Source organism: Quercus robur, chromosome 2 (genome assembly GCF_932294415.1).
Source record: "Quercus robur chromosome 2, dhQueRobu3.1, whole genome shotgun sequence".
In the NCBI taxonomy this organism is placed as follows: Eukaryota; Viridiplantae; Streptophyta; class Magnoliopsida; order Fagales; family Fagaceae; genus Quercus; species Quercus robur.
Window position 1 is genome coordinate 19,897,986 of NC_065535.1, and position 24,078 is coordinate 19,922,063.

A 24,078-nucleotide genomic window follows, 5' to 3' on the forward strand; every position below is an offset into this window, starting at 1 on the left:
CTAGAGGAAACCACAACGGAAAACAAGGAACAAAAATCCAAATCAGACAGGCAAAACATAAACAACAAAAAGGACGGCTGACCTACAAGTAATCTTTGGTCTCTACCATGGTTGAACAGGGGATGAGCTTGGTTGGTTTTCAGCCTGCTCCAACTTAAAGAAAATATATAGGGCCCACCAGCCGATTGTATTTTTTGTTTTTGTTTTTAGAGATGCGTGACTTTATACTTCGGTCATACCCACGTCTCTTATTTCTTTTTCTTTTATGCAACTTTGTCATGAATCACTTTTTAAATTCAAGCTAATTAATAAGGGATATTTGGAATTGTTTTACTATAACTCGATAAGATAAATATGAAACATAAAAGGGAAATGATAATCGTGAAAGTTCTAAGAGAAGATGAAAAATTATTTTAAAAGTGACAATAAAATATACGTATAAAAAAAATAGATTATAATTAGCATCTATAAAAAAAATTAAATTATATTTATAAATATATTAAATTTATAATAAATAAAATATGCATATATACATTTGGGTGAGCAAAACTTGTTCCTAACTCATCACAAGGGAGGGAAAAAATTTACATGGGACAAAGCTAAGGAAAATACTAGGACCACATAATTGTACATAACTTTGATCACAACTTACCATGTGGCGAGTTGTGAATAATAGAAGTGGTGATCCCATCACTCATTCAAAAATCACAACTTGCCTTATGATAAGTTGTTATTACTAAAGTTGTGTGCAATTACATAGCCATAACATTGCTCCAAAGCAGGACATGGCAAATCAGACAGGTCGGAATATTTTTTTTTTCCATCTCTAGACTTCAACCAAAATGGAGGAACTCCAAAGTTAGGAAGTCTGATCAAGAAAATAACAGGCCCAGCTCATTACATCAGGTCAGATTGATTGGGCCCATGTAAATGTTGTATAAACCACGAGGCCCACAACCCAACAGCTGAAAATAACAAAACGAAAAATCACACACAAAAAAAAAGGAGTAACCAAAGGCGAGCAGTTGAGTGAGTTAGAAGAAGCACAAAGAGGCAGTAGCGAGAGAGAGAGATCAAATCTCGATTTGAGAAGGAAGGAAAGATGGAGAAGGGAAAGGGAGTAATGGTAGGAGGTAGAAGATGGGGCGTTGACTTCACTGACAATTCTGCATCTCCTTCTTCTCGCGACATCCCTGACCCTCCTGGCTTCTCTCGCGCCTCCCAAGATCAGGTTCCCTCTCTCTCTCTCTCTCTCTCTCTCTCTCTCTAATTGGATCAAAATTCACATATAAATATATATGTATTCATTCTCTATAGGATGATTCAACGTTGAGTCGCCAAAAGAAGGATGCTGAAGCCAACTGGAAATCTCAGGTTTTGCTTCTTCTTTCTTTTTCTTTTTTTTCGATTGGTTTTACGATTAAGGACAATTTTTATTTGATTAACTGTTGCAAAATACCCCTAATAATATTGAGGTGAGTTTCTAAAATTTGTGAAATATGTGGAAGAAAGGGGATTCAATTAGGCTATGTTGAAGTTGTTTTTGGTGATAGTTGTTGTTGCGGGGTAATGAGGTTTTACAGGAAATATATTATGGAAGTGATCATCCTTAGGTGTTTTATTTTCTTTCAGTCGTTTGAATTGTCGACAAGCTATATTGATTATTGTTATTCTGTTAGTATTAGGAGTTTGATTATGTTATACTCAGGAGTTAGATTTATTAAATACTTGGTATGTGAATGAGGCTGTATCCCTAGGATGCACGGACACTTCATTTGGAGTGCCATGCCCATGTCATACCCATGTCATAACGGTGTCTTATCTACCGTATCATGTTATAATTTTTCGAAAATTGTTTGTGTCGCCTTATCGTACCCGTACCATGTCCGTGCATCCTATCTGTTTAACATAACTTGTATTGATTTTTATTGCTGATTAGAATGGGACTGGATCAGAAGCGAAGGTACTTAATGTCATAATCTGTTTGTGTTTGAACAGAAAGCTTGGGAAGTGGCACAGGCCCCTTTCAAGAATTTACTAATGATGGGTTTCATGATGTGGATGGCTGGAAGTACGGTGCATTTGTTTAGCATTGGTATCACATTTTCGGCTCTTTGGCAGCCAATTAGTGCTTTACAAGGGGTTGGGAAGGGTAAGATGAGACAAATTGCCTCTCATTTTGTTTTTATATCTCCAACTTTTATATATTCTGACTTCTCCATGAAGCATAAACAATTTTTATGGCCTGAATCCATGGCTACAAAGGAAGAAAAATCTAAGATTACTTAACTTAAAATCCGCTAACTTCACATATTTTTTGATAATTTATTATTATGATGCACTTGGTTTGTGACAACTCTTCAGGGCATTAGGATCACTTAAGGTTGTTTACCTCCCTTGTGCTATATTTGTAATAAGCCTTCTTATGTTTGTTCCCCCCTTATACTTGTTTTTATCAGCTGGGTTAGAAGCTAAGCAAACTATTTATTAAACATACGTATGAAAAAAAAATGATCAAATGAAATTACTAGGATGGAAGCCATGTCATTAATGTATATTGCTATAATGATATTTAAACTTGAAAAATGTTACCCTCCTCATTCTTATTCATTATAAATGTTTCGTTTCGTTAACACAAAATTTACACATCAGCGAATTTTTTTCATGTTTACCTTTTAGAGTGATGGCATGTTTGCTAGCCATGAATTGATTGCAAATTAGTCAAGGCATTTCAATCCAACCAGACTTAGCTGGGCCAGGGACCAAGGTCAGCTTGAGCCAGGCCCTGAAAAAGAAAACCTTGGCTGAAGCTCAGGTCATCATGTTCTGAATATTCCATGTCCAACTCATTTGTTTAGCTTCAGACTGATTACAGCTATCTGAATTAAAGATTTCTTGTTGCATATCATAGTGAAAATTTTAACATTTATATATCCTGTGAACCTGAGCAAGTTTCTCTTTCTTAATCAAATTCACTACTTAGCCCAAAAACAGAAGGTTAATTTAACATTCTATGTATGGAACTAGTTTTGGACCCCTTAGTCCATTACCCTGAGTTGTAAGTTTCAACACTTTAAGCATTTGAATGTTGTCATTTAGCCACCCAAAAAAAGAAGATATTGATCTAAATCTGGCTAGGCCTAAAACAAAGCCCAGAGTTGAATAGGGCCCAAAAAATGAAAAAATGTGAGCAATCTCAGCCAGCCATAATTCAAAGGCAACTCAACTGAAAATATTCTGGGAAGAATGAATAGCTTCAGACTAGTTTGTTCTTATTGACTGTCCTATGTGTGTCACATCTTGGACGTATCCTTTTTGGAGATTCAAAACCACAATTTTTTTGATAAGTGAGGTTTGAAACCCCATTTTTTTTCATATAGTGAATCAAAGAATCACCCCTCCCCCTTTCAAAAAGAACTCCCCCGTGCATGTGCAAGGTGGATCCAATCCTCCTATCTGTAGGGGTATGGAAAATAAATCTAATAAAGAAATCTAGTGCTGCTCATACAAATTGTTCTTTTCTGTCCTTTATTCTTTGGGTCAATTAGTTCATCCACCCCTAGTGGTGGACATATCGAAAAATGAATTTGACCAGTTGATGTGAGTATCCTTTCTGTATAACCAATCATGATCGACATGGCTTATTTATTGTATTTTGGCACTCGTGTTAGGCTTACTGTAGTTTTCACATGATTTTTGCCACCTGCATTTCTCCTTGTATATTCTACTCAGATCTTCTATTTGATCACCAAGTTCATTCAAGTAATTCTAATTTCGGTTCTGCAGTTTTTGAACCTTATAAAGACAGTAAAGTAGAGCTTCTTGGGCCTAAGTTACTCTTCATTGCCCTCAATTTGGGGGGCTTAGCACTGGGTGTTTGGAAGGTGAGATCTACTTTCAATTTTTCATCATTTGTTGTTTTAATTGCATTATCACCTTGTTTCAATTTTCAAAAAAATAAAAAGGCTTATATCAATTCCTCTCTCTCTCTTGTTCCTTTGACACGCTTCCTTGTTCCTTAGTATTTAAATTCCTTTATTTAATTACTATTTTTGTTTTGGCAGCTTAACACTTTGGGTCTTCTTCCCACACATGCATCAGACTGGGTCTCTTCATTACCTCCCGCACAGGTTAAATTCCTCCTCCCATGATGATTGAATTTGCTAATTTATTTATTATTATTTTTTAAATTGGGTTTTCTGGAAATGTTTCTCTAGCTGGGTTGAATGGTTTTAGTAGCCAAAACTTTAAGCAGACTACTAGTGGCTCTAGCTTTTTTTTTAGTTTTCTTCTATTGCAGTTTAAGCTTGGTATTCCTCTAAATTATACTAGAATACTTTCATTGTTTATATTAAACCAAAAGGCAAATGATTTAAATCACTATTGCAATTTTCTTATTTTGACTTTTGTACATTCATTAATAGTAACATTAAAAGTTCCTTGTAGACTGTTGACATAATATCCCATAAGAATAATTTGCTGGAAAATGACATGGATTATATGTAGTCTATCCACTATTGCTTGTCCAAACTTGTTAGCTGCAGCCTCAGTTTTGAACAGCATTCTGCTTCATTATAAGTCCAATATAAATATATATATGTATATATATATATATATTTGATAGGCAATAAACTTCATTGGTAGAAAAAACACGTACAAGAAAAACCAAAGCACACAGGACGTGTACAAAGAGAAGCAGAAGACAAACAAAACTAAGAAGGATAAAAACTACATCTATTGAGCACAAATCAGACAAAGAATTGAAAGAGAGAACACCCGACACATTTGTCCACCCAAACAAAGTATAGAAGAAAGAGGTCTTCAATTCTTGAATCGATCATTCAATTCCTTCAAAAATCCAATTATTCCTCTCCCTCCAAATACTCTACATCAAACAGTCCAAATGTTCACATAAGAAACCATGTTGCTGCCAATCCCTTATCATTTTTCTTTATCTTTTTGTTTCAGCAAACCAACTCCAACAGAACAGATACCATAATTGACATCTTTGTTCTTCTTTGAACATACTCTTAAATTCTTAATTGCTTTCTAATTTATTGTGCTTCATTTTCCAAATTTTAACATATTGGCTAGCCATGTTTGAAGGGTTACTTAGCACCTATAAATATACTGGGCCTAACCCATCCCCAACCCTTTTCCCGTTCTCACCTTTGATGAGGATTGGTAGATTTACTTGGTTACATGGATAAATCTGTGGTCTCCTGGAGACTTCAAAAAGTGTCATTTTTTAGGGGATTTTGTGTCTAGGGCTTTTAGGAAAATACATAGGTGGAATAAATTCTCTCTTATTTGCTTCTAAAGTTTAGATTGGACAATTTTTGGAGTTAACTGGGAGAGCATAGTGATTAACCTATCAGGAATAGTCAGGTAAAGTGTGCCTAGCTCTAAAGAGTTATGTGAATATTATTACCTGAGTATTCCAAGTTGGAATCATGAGATCTCCTTTTGAATTCATAGGGCAATTGGATCACTCCCATTAAGAGTAAACTTTCTTTCCTTCCTACATGCTTCATGTCACTCTTTACAATACCAATTTATTTTGCAAACAGATAGGAAAACTTCAGAGAAATTTTTTGTGGGGAGGAATGGGTGATGTTTCTAAATTCCATCTAGCAAACTGGAATGAGGCATGTTCACTCTTAAATGAGGGAGGATTTGGATTTGCAAATTGAGTACTTTTAACAAAACCCTTCTAGCTTGATGGCTATGGAGGTTTGGAACTGACAAGAGAATCTTTAGTCATTTGTATGAAGTATGGAGACTTTTTTTTTTTGAGGGACTCACACAAGGTAGGCCTACTGATAATTATTAGGGGGTGGAATAATTTTTTCAAACTAATTAAGTTTGTTGTTGGAGATGGCTCTTGAGTTCATTTTTTGGTATGACTTGTTGTGTTGACTATCCCTTGAAAGACCTGATCGGGTTAGATTAGCATAGGATAAGGATGCCTCAATAGTCATGTATCTTATTGATATTAGAGGTACAAGGCATTAGAATCTGCAATTCACTGGACACTTTCTGAATTGGAAAGTAGAGTATGTGGAAAATTTGTTTGGTTTGTTGTATTCAAACATTCTGTCTATTCAACAAGAGGTTCAGTTATCTCAGAGTTTAACTAAGATATGGAAAGTAATATCATTATACGTATTGTGGCAATTTGGGGGGAGAGAGAGAGAGACTTTTGATGGGGTGCCCAAATCAATTTCCTAAGTAATTTACTTTAAGATCTTTGTTTGATTGGATGACTACCTTGGGTAGTATCCTTGCATTTTCTAATCTAGGGGTTAGATCTTTTGAATTTTAGATTTGTCTGTTGGGAGCTTCCACTGAAATGTGCAATTTTGTCATCCACCACAAGATTGGTAGGAAGAAGCCTTTGACCGGTTTATGGGGTTGGTCTATTCTTCGACAGTGCGGGGGCTTGGCCTAGATATGGTTTGTTGGAAGCCTGCAAGGAATAGAGGTTTTGAGGTTAGAGGTTATTATAGCTCCTTCTACCCTCCTACTCTTGTTTCCTTTCCATGGAGAATGATATGGCAATCGAAGGTTCGTCCAAGGGTAGTTTTCTTTTCTTGGTCTGCTTCCTTAGGTAAGATCTTAACAACAAACAATTTTCGTAAAAGACAAGTGATAGTGCTTGATTGGTGCTATATGTGTAAGAGGTGTGGGGAGTTGGTGGATCATCTTCTACTTCATTGCTCCATAGCTTAGGAGTTGTGGTCTTTGGTTTTCTACTTGTTTGGTATTCAATGGGTTATGCCTCATACTGTTCTTGAGTTGTTTGAGGCTTGGTAAGGAAAGTTTGCGCTACATCATCACATTGATGTTTGGAAATTAGTGCCTCATTGCTTGATTTGGTGTGAAAGGAATGCTAGAAGCTTTGAGGGTTGTGAACGTTTTTTGCTGGAGATTTAAGTCTTTTTTCTTACACACTCTCTTTGAATGGAGTGTGGTTTTTTCTCATTTTTCTTGTTCTCCTTTTTCTACTTTTCTTGACCATTGTTCTTTTGTTTCTTGATTTGTGCCCCCATAGTACATCCCCAATGTACTCGGCTTGGCAATTTTTCTATTATTAATAATATTCTTACGTTATTTATCAAAAAAAAAAAAGATTGTAATTTCTTAGGAGTGTTCAATGCACAATTTGTGTATTTGAACTATCTCCGCTTTCAAATAAAACTATTGTGCATTAAAAAATGTTCTCTATATTAAATGGCATCTCTCCTACCCTACATAACGGGTGGAGGATGAGAAAAGGAGTGAATAAAACTTCTTAAGATTTTGAAAGAGGTTGTCTACCTTGACGATAAGGATCCTTAAGAATGTTTTCCTGGAATATTGTACAATTATAAATAAAAAATAAAAAATTGTTATTTTTATTGCCATGTGATGTAAACATTACTGGATTGAGGTTGGGTTATAATTTATCACAGGATTGGGGTTGCATCTTCTACTAATGTATTTTATGCATTTCTCTTCCTTTTTTCTTTCTCTCGACTTGAATTGACCATCTCTTCATTACTAGTGCATTAATTGCTTTTATTTTCACATGACTAAACCATCTCCAACAGCATTTCCTCATATTCTCATCAATATGGGTCACTCCTATCTTTGAGTGAAATTCCTCATTTTGAATCCTATCTTTCCTTATATTTCCTCTCTTTTTTGTTGTGGTGAAGAATTTAGTTATCTCACAAAGAAGAATGAGAACACACTGAAATTGTTTGCTTACTAATATAAACATGAAAAATTCATGAATGGCCATTGACATGCTTTTCCCAAAGTTAAAAACATGAAGCGATGGAAGTTACCAATGAGCTATAGCTCAGTTAGTACTTCCTCCTCTCATAATAATGGGATGTTGGGTGAGATTGTGGGTTCAAGACCCACTTGGTGTGTGTGTGTAATTTACTGTATCATATTATAAAAAGAAAATTTAAACATTTAACCCATCAGGCTGCCACCGAGCGGTGGGAGGCTTGGGATGAGTTGTAGATCCAGGCATCCTAGGTTTGTATCCCCACTAGAAATTCTCTTGGATTGCTTGGTACACAGTTCTAGCGGGTGGAGTCGTGTATCCAAGGTGTACTCCCCAAGGATGGGTCCAAAGAGCCTTGCCTTGGAGAAGTTCTACGCCATAAACAAAATAAAAATAAAGAAATTAAAAAATTTTAAATTAAGGTTAATGTTCTACCCTTTGAGATCACTGTTCTGGGGCCTTGGTGAGGTTCCACGCCATCAAAATAATAGTTTTGAGGTTAATGTTCTACACTTTGAGATGACTGCTCTGGGTTCTGTGGTACGATATTTTGTTAGTTAGACTTGAAATCAGGTTTGATGCTTGGTTCTTAAAGCATTTCTTTGTGGCAGTTATTGCTCTTGATGATTTATCCTAGCTATTGGGTTGCAGTAAACATCAAATTTGTTCTATTATTGGCTAGAATTCTTTACACGCCCTACTGCAGAATGCTCTATCAAGATCCTAACATTTTCTTCTTTGATTTCAGGAAGTTGAGTATTCTGGTGGGGGTATTCCTTTACGTTGATGTGCATGTTTGGTTAAAATAGACTTGACGGATGAAACTTTGATATTGTTTTTGACTGTTGGCTTATTTCGCATGGCCATCATGTGGACGATTTGCCAGATGTTTTTAATTTAATTTTATCAAACTAGTGGCTAGGTTTTGTGGAACATACTGTGAGTCAGTGGATGATGCTGGAATATTTAATCCAATACTTCGTAGTAAGCAAACGTTGATGGTATCATGATTTGTGCTTTATTCAAAATGTAGTTCCTTCATTGCTTCATACTAACGGTCTGTGATTGTTTGTAGACATAAATAAAACATTTTAGCATTTCACAAATCACCCTTAACCAGAGAGCCGAAGGTAGCAATAGTCTATAGATGGCTCTCTGTTAGATATAGATCTCAATTGTATTTTGAAAGACAAATGAAAACCATGAGACTAGTTACTACGCGTAGTGCTATGCACATCTCAGGTCTAACGCCAAGCTAAATTAGGGTAAGGGATTATACTAATGCCAAAGTGAATCAGGCAACCACACAGTTTGCGAGCCAAAGTTGGAGCTGACTCGAAGCTTTAAAAATTATCTTCTCTGTGCTATTCAATATGCATAAAGTCACGAGAGAAGTATATTTCTAGTTTATACACCTTAAGATTTTCGTACTCATTTTTATAAAGAACCATGAAAGGAGTGTATTATATATAACTTCCAGAATTATCTTACTTTCCTTCAATCAAATTGCAAATCAACTAATCAAGTAGAACAAGAGAAAATAAAGAAAGTTGGCAGCAACAACAATGATAGGGTATATTTTCACCAAAGCAAAATAAATCTAACACACGAGAGTCATCCTGTCTCCGAGGGATCGTCATGTGCAGGAGGATCGCCAGCTACCCATGCATGGTACCTTGCAATGCAATGCATCCCATGACCACTTGTCGAGTACACCATTGTGACAGACGAACACGACCTGGCAGATGACCCCCTACACTTAGTCTCCCAAGCCATTTGCATATCTTCAACTTCACTATCTCCATATGGAAAGAACTTGCACACCATGCCCAAAAATCCTCTTCCATATTCGCATCCTCCAATTATGGGAAGTTAGACTCAAAAATCTTGGGACTCTCCATGAGGGAAGATCCTAAATTCATTGGAACTTGGTCAAGTCTATACCACTACATAAACACCAAGCCCCCTTCTGTCCAAGGTATGTATAATTTCTCAGTTCTCATACTTTTGGAGTTATTAAGAATCGTTGAGTTGCTAATTTAACCTTTAGAAGGTCTTTAGCTGACACCACACCAATGCACTATGTAGATCTTTTATTCTTCAAGAACTCCTAGCGACTGCGCATTTAGACGATTGACTCATTGACGATTCATTGCATCATCAAAAAATAAATTTTTGGTCCCAATATTTTGAGATCAACAATGAATCTTCAACAAATTAGTTAGGAAGAGTATTTATAATGAATCCATTCATAATAGAGTGACTAAATTTTAGTCTAGTTGTCAACTTACCACAACCCCTTAGGTATATGTGTGGAGTAAACATAGCTTTTACAAACCAACATAGCATTTCTAGAACCACAAAACAAAGATAAAATGTCAATAATATAAAGAGGAAGTCTAAATACACAATGAATTTGACAACAATTAGTGGTATCTCATATCACAATAATATTGCCACTAATTATATTATGCCAACTCAACAAGGTGTGAAAAAAGTTGTGAAATTTATTATGCTTGAAGCATTGGGTGAAGAGTCATTGGAGATAATGCTAACGATGCTTCAATTATTTGAGAATCACCGCCGGGAGGCTTATAATTAGCAAAATCTCCAAGTTTTTTCCCCCTTTTTCTTTTAGGTTACTATTTCCGTAGGTATTAAAGAAAAGAAACTCCAAGTCATTGAGATTCAAACAAAGAGAATTACTATATTAATAATATTTTCACAATACTTTCATAACACATCTTAGATGGCAAGTTGTTACTTACTATTATTGGTAGGTAAAAAAATAATTTTAGTAGTGAATTCAAGTTAAAAACCTATAACAACCTGACACTTAAAATTTATTATGAAAATGTTGTAAAAATATTATGGACGTAATACTTCTCTCGAACAAATAGCCATCAACATGGACAAGAAAGGCCATAGCATTTATAAAAGTCCACAAGTATTTTTGATGAGGGTGTGATTTACACCATATTCTTATTGAATTTACTTTCTAATTTAAATCATTGAATAATGTTAGCAATATAAATTTTGTTTTTCAACTTCTTTTCATCATTGTTGATATCACTCTCATGATCTACAACTACAACTTATGTTATTTTATAACAAGTCATGTTAATTATTTTTTTTAAAAAAACATATTAAAAATTTTGCCACTAGATTTATTAAAAAAAAAAAATTGTCTACAAACTATTTTAAATATTTTAAAAGAAAAGCCCCAAAAAGGAAATAAAAGCACTTTTAAGTTTTAAGTTTTAATATTGACCAAATATTAATCTACTAAAAAAATAATTGAGCAAATAAAATAAAATAAATAAATGAAATTTTACTTAAATAAATATATAGTGCCGTTCCCACTCACCGCTCCATCCAAATCCATTATCTAATCTCTTTCTTTTGTAGTGACTGCCACTAATACTCATAACAGTCTCTCGGAAAGTCTAAACTCAATCGCAGAGCAATGGATTTGACATCCCAACAGCTTACCCAATACAATGGTACGGACGCATCAAAGCCCCTCTACGTGGCTGTGAAGGGTCGCATCTTCGATGTCACGAACGGCAAGTCCTTCTACGGCCCCGGAGGTCCCTACGCCATGTTCGCCGGCAAAGACGCCAGCAGAGCTCTGGCCAAGATGAGCAAGAACGACGAGGACGTGACACCCTCTCTCGATGGCCTCTCCGACAAGGAGATCGGAGTCCTCAACGACTGGGAGAAGAAGTTCGAAGCTAAGTACCCCGTTGTTGGTCGCGTAGTTTCTTGAATCCTAAGCTTGTTTACATGCTTTATTTATGAAATGGGTGTCTATGTATGTATTGGTAATGCTATTTTGGGGGCTAATACGCTTCTGGGTGTTTGTGATTTCGTTGGAATTTGACGATTTCGAATTGTTAATCATGGATGTTGTTGTGTTACTGTTGGAGGGTTTGTGTATGATTAGTTTGGGTCAAATAATAAATTTTGGTTGTGTGAAAATTGGAGAGTTTGGTACATGTGTTTTGATGTTTGAAAATATGTGTCCAAATATGTATGAGTGAAAAAGTGTGTGGAAATTAGTGTAATGTTGTTTAAAAATTGAAAACAAGTGTTTAAACAAGTCTACCAAACAGCCCCTGGGTATTCTGCTTCTATCTTTGATTACTTTGGTAACATTAAGGATGTTCACGCAACGCACCAAGAACCATGTAGCTCAACTAGCATTACTGGTGTTTCCAACAAGACATTCAGGGTTCAAATACCCCCTCTAATGAACCTTACTTGTTGACCTCATTCCCATTTCACATATAGGTGTGACAAATTCTGTATACATGCTTACGTGTGTATATACCACATGCACAAACATATAATTGCTTATGTGGTACTCTCATGAGGTGAAATTGAAGTTGTAATGCCATAAATCTGTATTACGCTCCATCAATTTGTTCATCATTTGATACATAGGGATGCGGAGTATTTCATTTGTTCTTTCATTTAATTTTGAGGATGAAGTTTTTTTTTTTTTTTTGGGGGGGGGGGGGGGGGGGTGGGGAAGAATTCTTAGGAGAAATCATCTTAATCATATAAGTGCGGTCATCTGCAACCTGTAATCAAAGAGTTGTTTCTCTGAGTTAATTCTTCCAACTCTAAATTTTCTTAAAATTTGGCATCTATGTTTGATACCTTGGTAAATATTTTGAAATATGTGGCCCACATAGGAATTATTTTAATTAGTAATTTTCTCATTAGAATGCTTGAACAATCATGATTCATGACTAGAGGTATGCCTTTAATTCTTTTGTTGTTTTTCAATTCCTTACAAATATGAGTTGTTGCACATTAGTTATTTGGTTTGCGTCCGGTGTTCTAAGAAGGAACAGGACATTGTGAATTGTATGTGTCTTTTTACGTCTGTAAAATATTCACTCGCAAAGATTTTTCAGATAAAGCATGACTGACATGATGATCTAGATGATAAATTGCTCCAACTTAATTGATATTTGGAATCATTGGGTAAATGATCCCTGATGTGTTCATCTCACTATTTCTGACTCTTCCTTGGCAGATTTTTCTCTAATCTCTTCTTCATGAATGAGGATAAATTGACAAAGGAGAAGTTGTTTTGTAACTCTTGACTGCCACTTTTGTTAGTTTGTGATCTTGACTCCTAAATTTATATATAATGTGCCTTATAAATCCTTTTCTTTCCTTCTCTCTCTCTCTTTTTTTTTTTTTTTTTTGGGGGGGGGGGGGGGGGGGGGTTCCCCTTTGAGTATATATACTGAATTAGTCAATTTTAGATCTTATAGCTTGTTGAGCTGATAGTATAATGCCAATGTACTTATTTCAAATTTTTTAATAATTTTTTTTTTTTAAACTATCTCAATCATGTGACACTAAGTTGCTGCAGCTTTAGGATTATTATAACTTGTAAGAGATCACTATAAAAGCAATTGTAAAATAAAGAGAAAAGAGTTATCAAATGCTAAGTTGCAAGGATTTAGGGCATCCTTTGCTTAAAATGTGGTGCTTTCACAAAGGTCAAAAGGAACCAAAATAGGTCAATGTAAGTTGTGTTTGTGGGCTCTGTAATTTATGTATTGTTGCAGCAAAACTGGAGAAACCTGTGTTTTGTGAGCCTGCAGTTTGGGTAGCAGTAGAAAGTAGATGAAGTTATAATCATTGAGTAAAATAAATTTTCGTAGAGATATATCTATAGACAAGGTTTATTAGTTAACATCCCATTCGTACATCTGGTTAGTCAAGAAAAAATTGATTACAGGTTTAAGTGGTTATCCTTAAAGGGTGGATATGGTCTTTGTGGAATGGTTGATTATTTGGTTGCTTTGCATACTCGGTCACAACCATAGGGGTGCAGGAGAGAGGTCTTCTAATATCTTTGTGGTGTGTAGGGACCCGGTACTTGTAGGGTGTAGCATCTTGGAGTGATTTACTATAATGAAAACAGCAAGGAGTTGTATTGTTAGTCTTTCTTTTTTCATTTTTAATTACATGTATACCTGTGTGTATGTGATTTTGTTTGTTCTTTTTGGAAGATTTATGTACATATGCCTATAACGAATTACTTAGTTTTACACTAAAAGTTAGGGGTGGCTCAACCATTAGGCCATTTAGGCAATGGCCTAAGGCCCCCAAATAGAAGAAGGCCCCCTAAAATATAATTATAGAATATATTTACAAATCTATAAATAATCTAAAACCGAAGATGTTTGACTTTTTGTTGACCTCTTTGTATAATGACACATCAGCTTTGTAGCTTTCACAATTTTCCACATTAGCAAACTCTTTTTTATTAAATTTTGCTTTCTTTCCTGTTACCCCCGATTATTTTTTCTTTCCCACATTATTCTCTCTCACTTCCTCATAGAAGAGTCTCCTCTCCTTTATGGCTTTATCTCAGTCATATTTTCTGTTCTCGGAGGTCTTTCTCTCTCTTATTTTTTAGTCTAATCTTCAAAATTGTATCTCTCACTTATTCAAAATTCAGCCAGATCCATCTTTCCCACGAAGAACGGCCTATTTATCCCACATCCGGGTCAAGAATATGAACCAAATTGGACCAAATGGCTGCCACCTTTGTTGTAAAATGTAGCCCCAGTCCTCGGCAATTTGAGCTCCAGCCATCTCTACCTGCTTTGTTAACAGCCCTAGGTACTCTGTCCCAGGCTCCCAGCCCAGCCCAAAAGGCCCTAAAGTTTCATTGATTCACATATGGCCATCTCAACATAGCCCAGCCGCCCTTGGTGCAGGCCAAATACAGCAATATTTTGGTATCTTTGGTAGTATTTCGTAGTCCATATATTTTTGCTAGATTAGGAAATATTGTAGAAAACCTAGGTATAAATTAAAAAATCGAGTCAGTGCTTCTGTGGTATATAAGATTTTGAACATTCAAAGTTGTAATTTTGTTGATTGTTGCCTTTTTACTTCCTAATCAATTTATTATATGTTAGTATTGCACTAATTGTTTTTCACATGATTAAATTGTTTCTTGAACTAAATCCTGTGTATTGCTGTAATAACACCATTAAGGATGTAGATTTGGATTTATGTAAGATTGTGGCATGTTTTATTCTTAGTTCAAAGCCGGTGTATTGTTATAATAGTGTCTATGTGATATTGTGATTAAGATGACTAATATTTTAGTAATTGATAATACTCAAAGCTAAGTTGTGATATGTTTCCAGCATTATATTCATTATAGGTCTTTGCTGATTTCTTTAAGTTTTAATTTTGCTTATATAGAACTGTTAGTATTTAGATGTATTTGTGTGTGCTTATCTTTAGAATGATAAATGGATTATGGCTTTGGGAATTTACTTTTTGACCTAAGTAATTTATAAATCTTGGGGCCTTGTAGCTTATTTCATCATAGTTTGCCGCAAATCCATTGATTATGTATGACCTATTATCTATCCCTTTAAAAGAAAATGTCTGTGAAAGGGGTTTGTTGACCCTATTTGATGCTTTTTCAATGGGTATCATGACAAAGGTATTACAACCTGCTGGTCTCCCTACCTGTGTGCTGCTATACTAAAGGCTGGTGCTGCTGTTTGTGCATTGTTGTTGTTGTTGTACATGCTTATATGCACTATGCTTCTGTTGTACTTGGTGTTAGCTGTATTGTGATACTTGGTAGCTATTAGCATTGTACTAGGAATTGATATAGAATCCTAGGATGTTTTGGTAGTTATTGGCAGGTCACATTCAGCTATAGATGACCTGGCTAATTAGGCATGTGCTCAACGTATTATAGAGCATGTGATAGATAAGGAGTTAGTTAATCAATTCAGCTGCAGCTTAGTTAAAAGGCTGCAATGATTTTAAGGAAGAATATCAGAAGAATAATAATCTGAGTTTTCTCTTTTTTGTACTCTAATCTCTACCCCCAATATTCTTAGGAGGCCCAGCTACCTTGAATCAACCATTACAATTCACAATTGCCTGGTTGGTTTTTACCTTCTCCCTGTTTGGTCATTGGTGGGCAGAGCCAAAATATATTCACTAGTCAAATGTTGTCCAAAGCCGTCAGGTGTTATCAAGTATCAAGTCATGATGTTTTTAAATAAACACATTCACATTGGTTAGGTCCAATAGTGTGACAAAACATTACAGGATCTCTTTACGAACTCTCTACAAAGCCAGTGAGTCCTCTTGTAGTTGTGGGACTGGAAGACAAGCAGGATTAAGGCACATAAAAATTTTTTATCGGTGACTTATTAAGTATTATTAGCCACTTCTCTGCTCTTAGGACTTGTCACATATCAATTCCAAAAGTAAAACCCATGACCTGGTTCCGATCATCACCTCCAATGATAATCTCTCTTTTCTTTAGTAAGCAATTCATAAACTCCGTGGACAAGAATCTGTGACCTCATCTTCCACTGGTTTCTCATGAGGGATAAAGGTGTCATTTGAATCAAGAGCAATGTTACGAACAAAATTTTTTACAACAGATAACTTGGCAATTTTTTACTGGTTTTTATCTGTTATAATAATATCAATTTTTTACTTACTACTTAACAACATGCCACACTAGCAATTTTTCAATTTTTTGTTGGGAAATTACCTTAAATTCTAATTGTGACTTGGAAAATTATTTTGGGTTTCCTTAGTGTGGAAGGAAAAAATCTATTCCTCATTAAAGAAGTAATGAATTTCTTGTCCAAAAGGAAAAAGGAAAAGAGTCTTATAAATAGATACTGCTACAAAGAATTTGATGGTTTTGACCCAAGGTACTCCTTATGGGAAGAGGAAATATATAGCGTGAAACTAAGAAAGATAACAAAAGGTTTTTTTTTTTTTTTTTTGTAAAGCACACAAATCAAAGAGAGTTTGTGAAGTTTTGTTTGATGTTGCAAAGTGCAAGAGAAAGAGAAAGAAGAACCAAATAGAGAAAGAGAGAGAGCCGTGCATGAAGAAGAAAATAGAGAAGAGAGAACAAAATGTTGCTGCTTTTTAGATAAATAATTAGTGTGTGTAAGAGCAAAGAATATAAGGAGATTTTATCTAGCTGTGAGACATACACAAAAAGATTTATCATTGTATTAATTAGGTGGATTTCAAGTTAGGTATAAACTTGAGAATTATTGTAAATGATTTGATAATAGTAAAATTATACGGAATTTGACCCGTAGTTTTTCCCCTCAAAAAGAACGGCTTTTCCACTTAAATATTTGTGTTTTAGTTTGTGATTGCTATTTTAGATTAGTAATTTTGGTGATAATTTAATTTGGGAACCCAACATTTTTTGTTTATAGACTTTCTCTTTCTCTTGATTCAAAGGACCATTGGCTGAATGATATCTCATTATGCTACTACCACACTTGTGTGTCCTTTCGAATTAACATCTACGTAAACCTTCAATGGCTTCAACTATCCGAAGTCCCAATCAGACTTCCCTCAACCCATGGAAAGCTAGATCAACATGCCTATTCCTTCCACATCACAATCATGTCCTTGCAATATCCATTCATTCAGTTCCTATAATGGAGGGGTCTCAACCCTTCATTGTGTGAAGGACCAAATGGAATTAACGTGGATCTCGTATGGCCCCAGGTTTGTCCTAGATTATCCCAATTGGACGCTAGACATAAATTGATTTTTTTTTCCCCATTAATCAAGTAGTGTTGTTCATAAATAGTGAATTTTGATTCCATTCAAAAATAGTATACTTTTCCCATAATGAGTTCTAGTCTCATAGTACGAAGTGAAGAAATAGAAATGATAGCGGAATAGGAAAAAGTAAATTCTATGTGCAAGTGACAGAGAAATAGAATATGAAAAATGATTAAATGAAAGGAATCATACAAAAAAAAAAAAAAAGGATATTTGGTTTTAGTAAATAAAAAAAATAAAGGGCATTTGATTTAACATTTTTATATTTACTCTTTTTTATCCTATAATCAATTCTACAGGTGAAATAAAATGAAATATCTGATGATTTCCTTATCTACTCTATAAAATTCGAAGTAATTATAAATCATAAAAAGAAATAAAATTCAAAGTCATCTTAGCTGGTAAGACTGGGTTATAATAAAATTGCTATGTTCTCTTTTAAAAAAATTCCCATGCAAAAAATAAGGCCAATGAAGAAAATCGAAAACATGCAATGAGTACCTATTATATATTTCTTATCAACCTAACTGAAAAATATGTACAAAGATATTCTGTTTCAAAGGGGGACAAAAGAACAATATTTAAAGAAACGGTTAGGCAAACCTTCCCTGAGGCCATTCTCTTAATTATTATAACAATGGTTTCGATAATTATCCAATGAACTCAATTATGATAACTGATATTATTGTTAGTTTGAACTTTGAAGTACTATCAAGTATCAATTCAATTATTTAGCATAATAGACAAAAAAAAAAAAAAAAAGTAACATAATCTTGACTAAAACCATCTCAGGTACTTAAATATAAAAAAATAAATAAAATAAAAAATAAAAACAAACAAACAAAGAATAATTTGCTTAAATGTTTTTTTTTTTTAAGATAGGTAGATGGTAAAAGAGAAGATAATGTGGAATTTGAACCATAGATACGAGGCATTAGTATTGTGGTAACATTTAAATCTTGTTATTTCGATTTTGTAAACAGTTAAGTATTGGTATTGATATACCATGTTAAATATGCTGCTAAAATAGATGCAGAAGCAGAAACAATGGTTCAGCCAAACGGCCTACAACCACGAAGGTAACCTTTAAAATCAACATCTTTAATATATGAAAGTGTAGTACAAATTTTATGATATAATTAACCATAATATGGTTATATATAGTAAGATAAACCTTAGACTAATAGACTTTTTTTATTCAAGTAGAAGACTTGACTTGCACACATTGTAGGACTAAGCTTTAGCCTATGTTATTGAGCTAATATATCTCTAACACAAACCAATTTCATACAAATTATTTATTACTGGATTGTCAGTTGTACCTCAAACCTGATTAATGCCTAACATATTCCGTTCTTGCAAACCAATTTTTTACAAGTATTATTTTGTAAACCTCATTGATTTGTAAACCAATTATATATATATATATATATATATATAATTTTATCACTAAATTATCACCATTAGATTATCATTTGAACCTCGAACATGCTTAATGCTTAACATATTTTGTTTATGCAATCCAATTTTATACGAATCATTTAATTCCTGTACTAAGAAATAATCTCCTGAATCCAGCTATGCTCATACTTAATTGACTTTCATGGAATGTCATATTGCAATAAAATGGAAGGTAATAAATGCTAGCGTTGAGCATGCCATAATTCAGAACTCAGTTAGTTTTTTTTTTTTTTTTTAATCTACCGTATTCTTGGGACTTACGTCATGAGTCATGACAATGAATGAAAGTCAGCTACAACAAAAAGCATATTATACTAATAATTTGCAAGAAAAATATTTTCAACGCTTTTACTTGCAAGCAACAAGATGCGTAGTCGGTTTAGCAAAAAAAAAAAGATGCGTGGTTGTGTACTTGTATACGTGCCTAGCTTGCCTTGTCCTGCATCGATAGAAGATTAATATAGAAAACGCTAAATAAAAATAATTAAAAAAAGAAACTATTTACTTTTTAAGTTTCAACATTTGTCATGGCTATCAGATTGGCACTGGCTGCTTCTTTATTCAATGAGTTAATGGTTATTATCTTTTTATTCAGTGAGTTAGGACAATTATTGGCTAGTTCTAAAATACGGTGACATAATGCTCATTTTTTTTATATTTATTGTGAATTTTAATATGAATTTAATTAGTAGAATTTATTATAAATATAAGAGAAAAAAGTATTGTTTTATTATACTTAAAAAGCATCTAATAATTACTTTTGGTGTTAAAAAAAAAAAAAATTTAAAAAGTCATTTGCTTATGGTTTCAAGAATTCCTTACAATCCCTGGTATTCTTTACTTTTCCCCGCTAGATGAATCATTGAGCATTTACGTTGCATAATAGGAGATTCCAATTAAGTCATCAATTTGATTGAGTAAACAACAACGTCCCTTATAATATTATTGATTCTCTAATGACTAACAGAATGGATATTGAAAATGAATATTAGAATAATGAATATTAGAATAAAAATTAACAAGAAGTTTACTAACAAAAAAAAAAATCATAATTTTTTTTTTTTTTTGGGCAAAAATCCAAAACTGACCCACTAACTTTCAACTTTTGTCATTTCAATCCTCTTACTTTTAGTTTTGTTATTTCAGTCCTCTAAGTTTCAATTTTTATCAATGTAGTATTCTGTTAGACCTCAATTATTTGCTGCCATTAAGTGGCTTTTTTTTTAATTTCAAAATTAAAAGAAAATATAAAAATTAAAAAAAAAAAGTTGTAAAAAAAAATACATTTAAGGGGAACGAAAATGATGTCATTCCCCTTCCCCTGAAATCAAAACCAAAAAACACGATGGGTCGGTTTGAGAGAGAGAGACCGAGATTAAGGCCATGAAGGTGATGGATTTTTGATAAATCGAGTTTGAGAGAGAGAGATCGAGATAGAGACCGATTTGCAGAGAGATTGAGATATTGCAAGGTTTCTATTGCTAACATTCTAATTATAGAGAATCGACATGAAGAAGAGGATGTTGAGTTCTATTTTTAGGATTTAAAATATTTATAGTATGTAACAACATAAAATGCCCATCCACACATAGAGCTAACAACCACACATCAAACCAAACAATACAAACAATCACAAAAGCAAAATTAACCACAAAAATCATTAAATCAAATACAAACACCATAATTCAAAATAAGAAAAACTAAATAATTATCCATCCATATCATCTAATTACCTTGAAATATCTCAAAATTAACCAAAATATCCGATTTCTTTTTTCAAAATTAAAATAGAAGAACCTCTATCTCTCTGTCTCTCTCTTTATCTCTCTCACTCAGTCCAGAGGGACTTCCACGTCACCATCGGAGGTCCCACTAAGGTATTTGGCCATGCATCTAAGGCGCATAACCTTGGCAATCTCAACGACGTCATCGAGGGAGATATTCCCGTTGTGCTTGATATTCTTCGTCTTCTTCCGATCACACTCCGGCTCCTTCAGTGCCTTGATGACCAGAGCCACCGTCGATGGCACCACCGACACCTTGGCCTGACAATTTTGCACAGTCAGCTTCACCATCATGCACAGGCCCTTCCAATCCTTCATGGTCTCCTTCGCTATGTCTTCTCCAATCTTCTTCAACGAGAGACCTAGCAGACCGATCTTTGGGGCAAGTGAACTTGCAACACCGACCTCACCTCTGGTGATTCGATCTCTCTCTCAAACCGACCCAATTTTCCCCAAATTTACTCAATTAGGGTTTTAGAAATCCATCATGTTTTTTGGTTTTGATTTTAGGGGCCAATTAGGAGTGTCAATGTTTGACCCAACCCACGAACACGAAACGAACTCGACACGTGTTTTTACGGGTTAGGGTTGGGTTTTAGCGGGTTTGGGTCATAAACAGGTCGACCTGAAAACAACACAATAAGAAACGGGTCATAAGCGAGTCAACCCGCGTGACCCACAATAAATACGTTTGACATACCAATTCATTTGTGTCAACCCAAAATGACCTATTTAACACAACCCGTTTAACTTGTATAACAAATAAATATTCATTTTATTTTAGATTTTTCAAATACCTTTTATATCCAACCTATATTTTAAACTTAAAAAGGAAAGTAAATAATTACAAAAACTTACAAGGGATATAATCGGAAATTGAAACTTTACAAATCTTGACTAAATCTCTAAACCTTTTTATATTTTTGTAAAGAACTTATTTTTAGATGGATGTTATATGTTTGTTGAACTATATTATTTTAAATGTGGGTTGAAGATTTGAAGTGTATACACTACTTTTGGGATGTAAAAAAAAAATTTTAAAAAAAATAGATAGATGTTATATTTAATATTAAGCAAGTTGAAATGAATTATGTCACATTTATGTCAACCCAACACGACCCATTTATTAAGCATGTCAAGTGGGTTGGGCCAAGTCAACCGGCCTTATTAACAGGTCAGGTTAGGGTTGAAAGATTATGACACGATTATTAAATGAGTCGGGTTCGGGTTGAGTCATTTAGTCGAATACCCCTACCTCAACACGACACAAACCTGAATTCACACCCTTAGGGTCAATGTTCTCTTCTTCTTCTTTTTTTTTTTTTTTTTTTTTTTAAATTCACTAACAGCTTTTTTTTTTCTTTTAATCCTGAAATTAAAAATAAATAAATAATAAGAGCCAAAACGGCTCATTGAACGGCAGCAGGTAACTGAGGTCTAATGGAATACTATATTGACAAAAATTGAAATGAGAAAACTAAAAGTTAAAGGATTGAAATGACAAAAGCTAAAAGTTAGAGAGTTAGTTTTGGTTTTTTTTTTTTTTTTTTTTTTTTTTTTTTTCACAAATGTTAATGTGGTATGTTGTGATTGATATTAATAAAAAAATTTGTTAATCCATTTGAAAATGTAGTATAAGTTTAATAACAATTTATCCTGTTAACAACTGTGAAAAAGAATTGTGACAATTTTTATGTACCTAACGTTATTAACATTTTTATTTTTTGAAAAGTTATTAACATTAACATTACTAACAAATTAAAAGGTAAATTATCTTCTAAAAAAAAGTATAAGGTAAATTCGAGATTCCTTTTGTTTCAAATAAAAGAATTATAGAAGCATAAAAAACTCACTAGCTCCATTTTATAGCCAAAGGTCGCCATTTTTGTTTCTACACTTTTCTAGTTTCTAATGGGTTTGGAGTCTTTGGACCGTTTGGTTACAAATTCGATAGAAAAAAAAAAGTGATGAAGGTTGTAATAAAGGTTGGAATTGATTGATATTAGTGGGTAATGAAAAATGATCCATTGGTGATGATCAAGTACGCCTTTTAGTGCGCGGTCCAATAGTCATAGACACTGGCTAATATTCTACGTTGGGGCTTTCAGTCTTGTTAGATTCTTTGGGGGAAAAAAAAAAAAAAAAAAAGGTCTTACTCTTGTTAGATAAGTATATATAGACTCGATTCTCAAAAAAAAAAAAAAAAAAAAAGTATATATAGACTCTCTGACTAACTGGTCAAAATTAGGTAGGTAATATCATATTGGTACCGACTATATTTATTGTACCAAAGATTTTTTTGATGGTTTCGACTGGTGCAATAAAATTTTTAAAAAATACATTATAAAATATATTGTTTAAGTTAATACATTGGTGGATTAATGTATACTTAGACTTATATTTGGGCTTATAATATATATATAAATATATATATATATATTTAGTTATAAAAAAGCAGTAATCTCTAAAATAATACATATGTATTAACGAGTACCGAAATATTTAATTATTATAACAAACTAAACTGAAACAACATCAAGTAAGAAATTGACCCTCTTGATCAAAATCCATTATTTGGGCAATTGGCACCCACATTAGGAATTGATCTACCAAAACCTTTATCATTTTTGATTATTTTCCTAGTCGATTTAGTGATAGCTCAAATTTCTCAACAAGCAAAAAAAAAAAAAGAAAAAAAAAATGAAGGGTATGGTAATTAACAAGAGCACTAAATCATTGATTAAGGTTAGAGTGACAATTCTTGTCAAGGCAACGGAATTTGAAGAAATAGCTTAACTTCAAAGACCCATTTAATTATGGTTTCAAACCCCTCAACCATAATTAACTCGTTTATTAAATGAGTTGACATTAAAACATTACACAATTCATTTCAACTTGTTTAATAAACAATCTTTAAAAAAAAATGTGAAAAATTCAAATTTTAGAGTTTTAAATAATAATTTATCAATATAACCATTAATTTTTTTAATGACTCAATTATATATAAATTCAAATTTATGTCAAATAAAAATGATATTATTTATATGAAAGGGATCATTCTAAGTTGATTGTGGGTTAAGTAGATATCAACCAATTTATTAATCATGTTAAAGCGTGCTAACCAGTTTTGACATGAACCAATTTATATAATTGCCATTCCTAATTAAAGTTGAATCTTATAATAAAATTTATTGGCTTTTTATAGGGATTTAAGTCACTTTCAATTTAAAAGTTATTTTTTACTCTCTTTTTTTTGTTACAATCCATTATTCCAATGTAATTAAACCGATTTTAGTTAATTTTTTTATTATAATTTGATGATCAGAAGAGGAGGAATTTAAACTCGAAAGATTTTCCTTGAAAATGCTAAGAGATGCAAATTCTCTTTAGCCTCTTAACTAGTGCACCAGAGTACCTATTATCATACACTAA

General features: G+C 33.6%; 3 protein-coding genes across 3 annotated transcripts; 2 read left to right on the plus strand and 1 right to left on the minus strand.

Moving 5' to 3' along the window:
- Positions 1–975: 975 nt before the first annotated feature.
- Positions 976–8,821, plus strand: LOC126712798 (uncharacterized). Its single transcript, XM_050412265.1, has 6 exons — positions 976–1,231; positions 1,318–1,374; positions 1,999–2,152; positions 3,787–3,884; positions 4,065–4,130; positions 8,529–8,821. Exons 1-6 carry the CDS (start codon positions 1,103–1,105, stop codon positions 8,565–8,567), a joined length of 543 nt encoding a protein of 180 aa, XP_050268222.1. The 5' UTR covers positions 976–1,102; the 3' UTR covers positions 8,568–8,821.
- A 2,322-nt stretch (positions 8,822–11,143) lies between these two features.
- Positions 11,144–11,761, plus strand: LOC126712799 (probable steroid-binding protein 3). Its single transcript, XM_050412266.1, has one exon. It carries the CDS (start codon positions 11,247–11,249, stop codon positions 11,547–11,549), a length of 303 nt encoding a protein of 100 aa, XP_050268223.1. The 5' UTR covers positions 11,144–11,246; the 3' UTR covers positions 11,550–11,761.
- An 8,933-nt stretch (positions 11,762–20,694) lies between these two features.
- Positions 20,695–20,964, minus strand: LOC126695977 (60S ribosomal protein L12-like). The gene has a single exon (XM_050392769.1). It carries the CDS (start codon positions 20,962–20,964, stop codon positions 20,695–20,697), a length of 270 nt encoding a protein of 89 aa, XP_050248726.1.
- Positions 20,965–24,078: the final 3,114 nt, after the last annotated feature.

Excerpts from the sequence above, each read along its gene's own strand:
- LOC126712798 (XM_050412265.1), top strand. The coding sequence starts at position 1,103 with ATGGAGAAGGGAAAGGGAGTAATGGTAGGAGGTAGAAGATGGGGCGTT. Across the intron at positions 1,375-1,998 it reads AAGCCAACTGGAAATCTCAG|AAAGCTTGGGAAGTGGCACA; the intron begins GTTTTGCTTCTT and ends GTGTTTGAACAG. Across the intron at positions 4,131-8,528 it reads CTTCATTACCTCCCGCACAG|GAAGTTGAGTATTCTGGTGG; the intron begins GTTAAATTCCTC and ends CTTTGATTTCAG.
- LOC126695977 (XM_050392769.1), bottom strand. The coding sequence starts at position 20,964 with ATGAAGGATTGGAAGGGCCTGTGCATGATGGTGAAGCTGACTGTGCAA.
- LOC126712799 (XM_050412266.1), top strand. The coding sequence starts at position 11,247 with ATGGATTTGACATCCCAACAGCTTACCCAATACAATGGTACGGACGCA.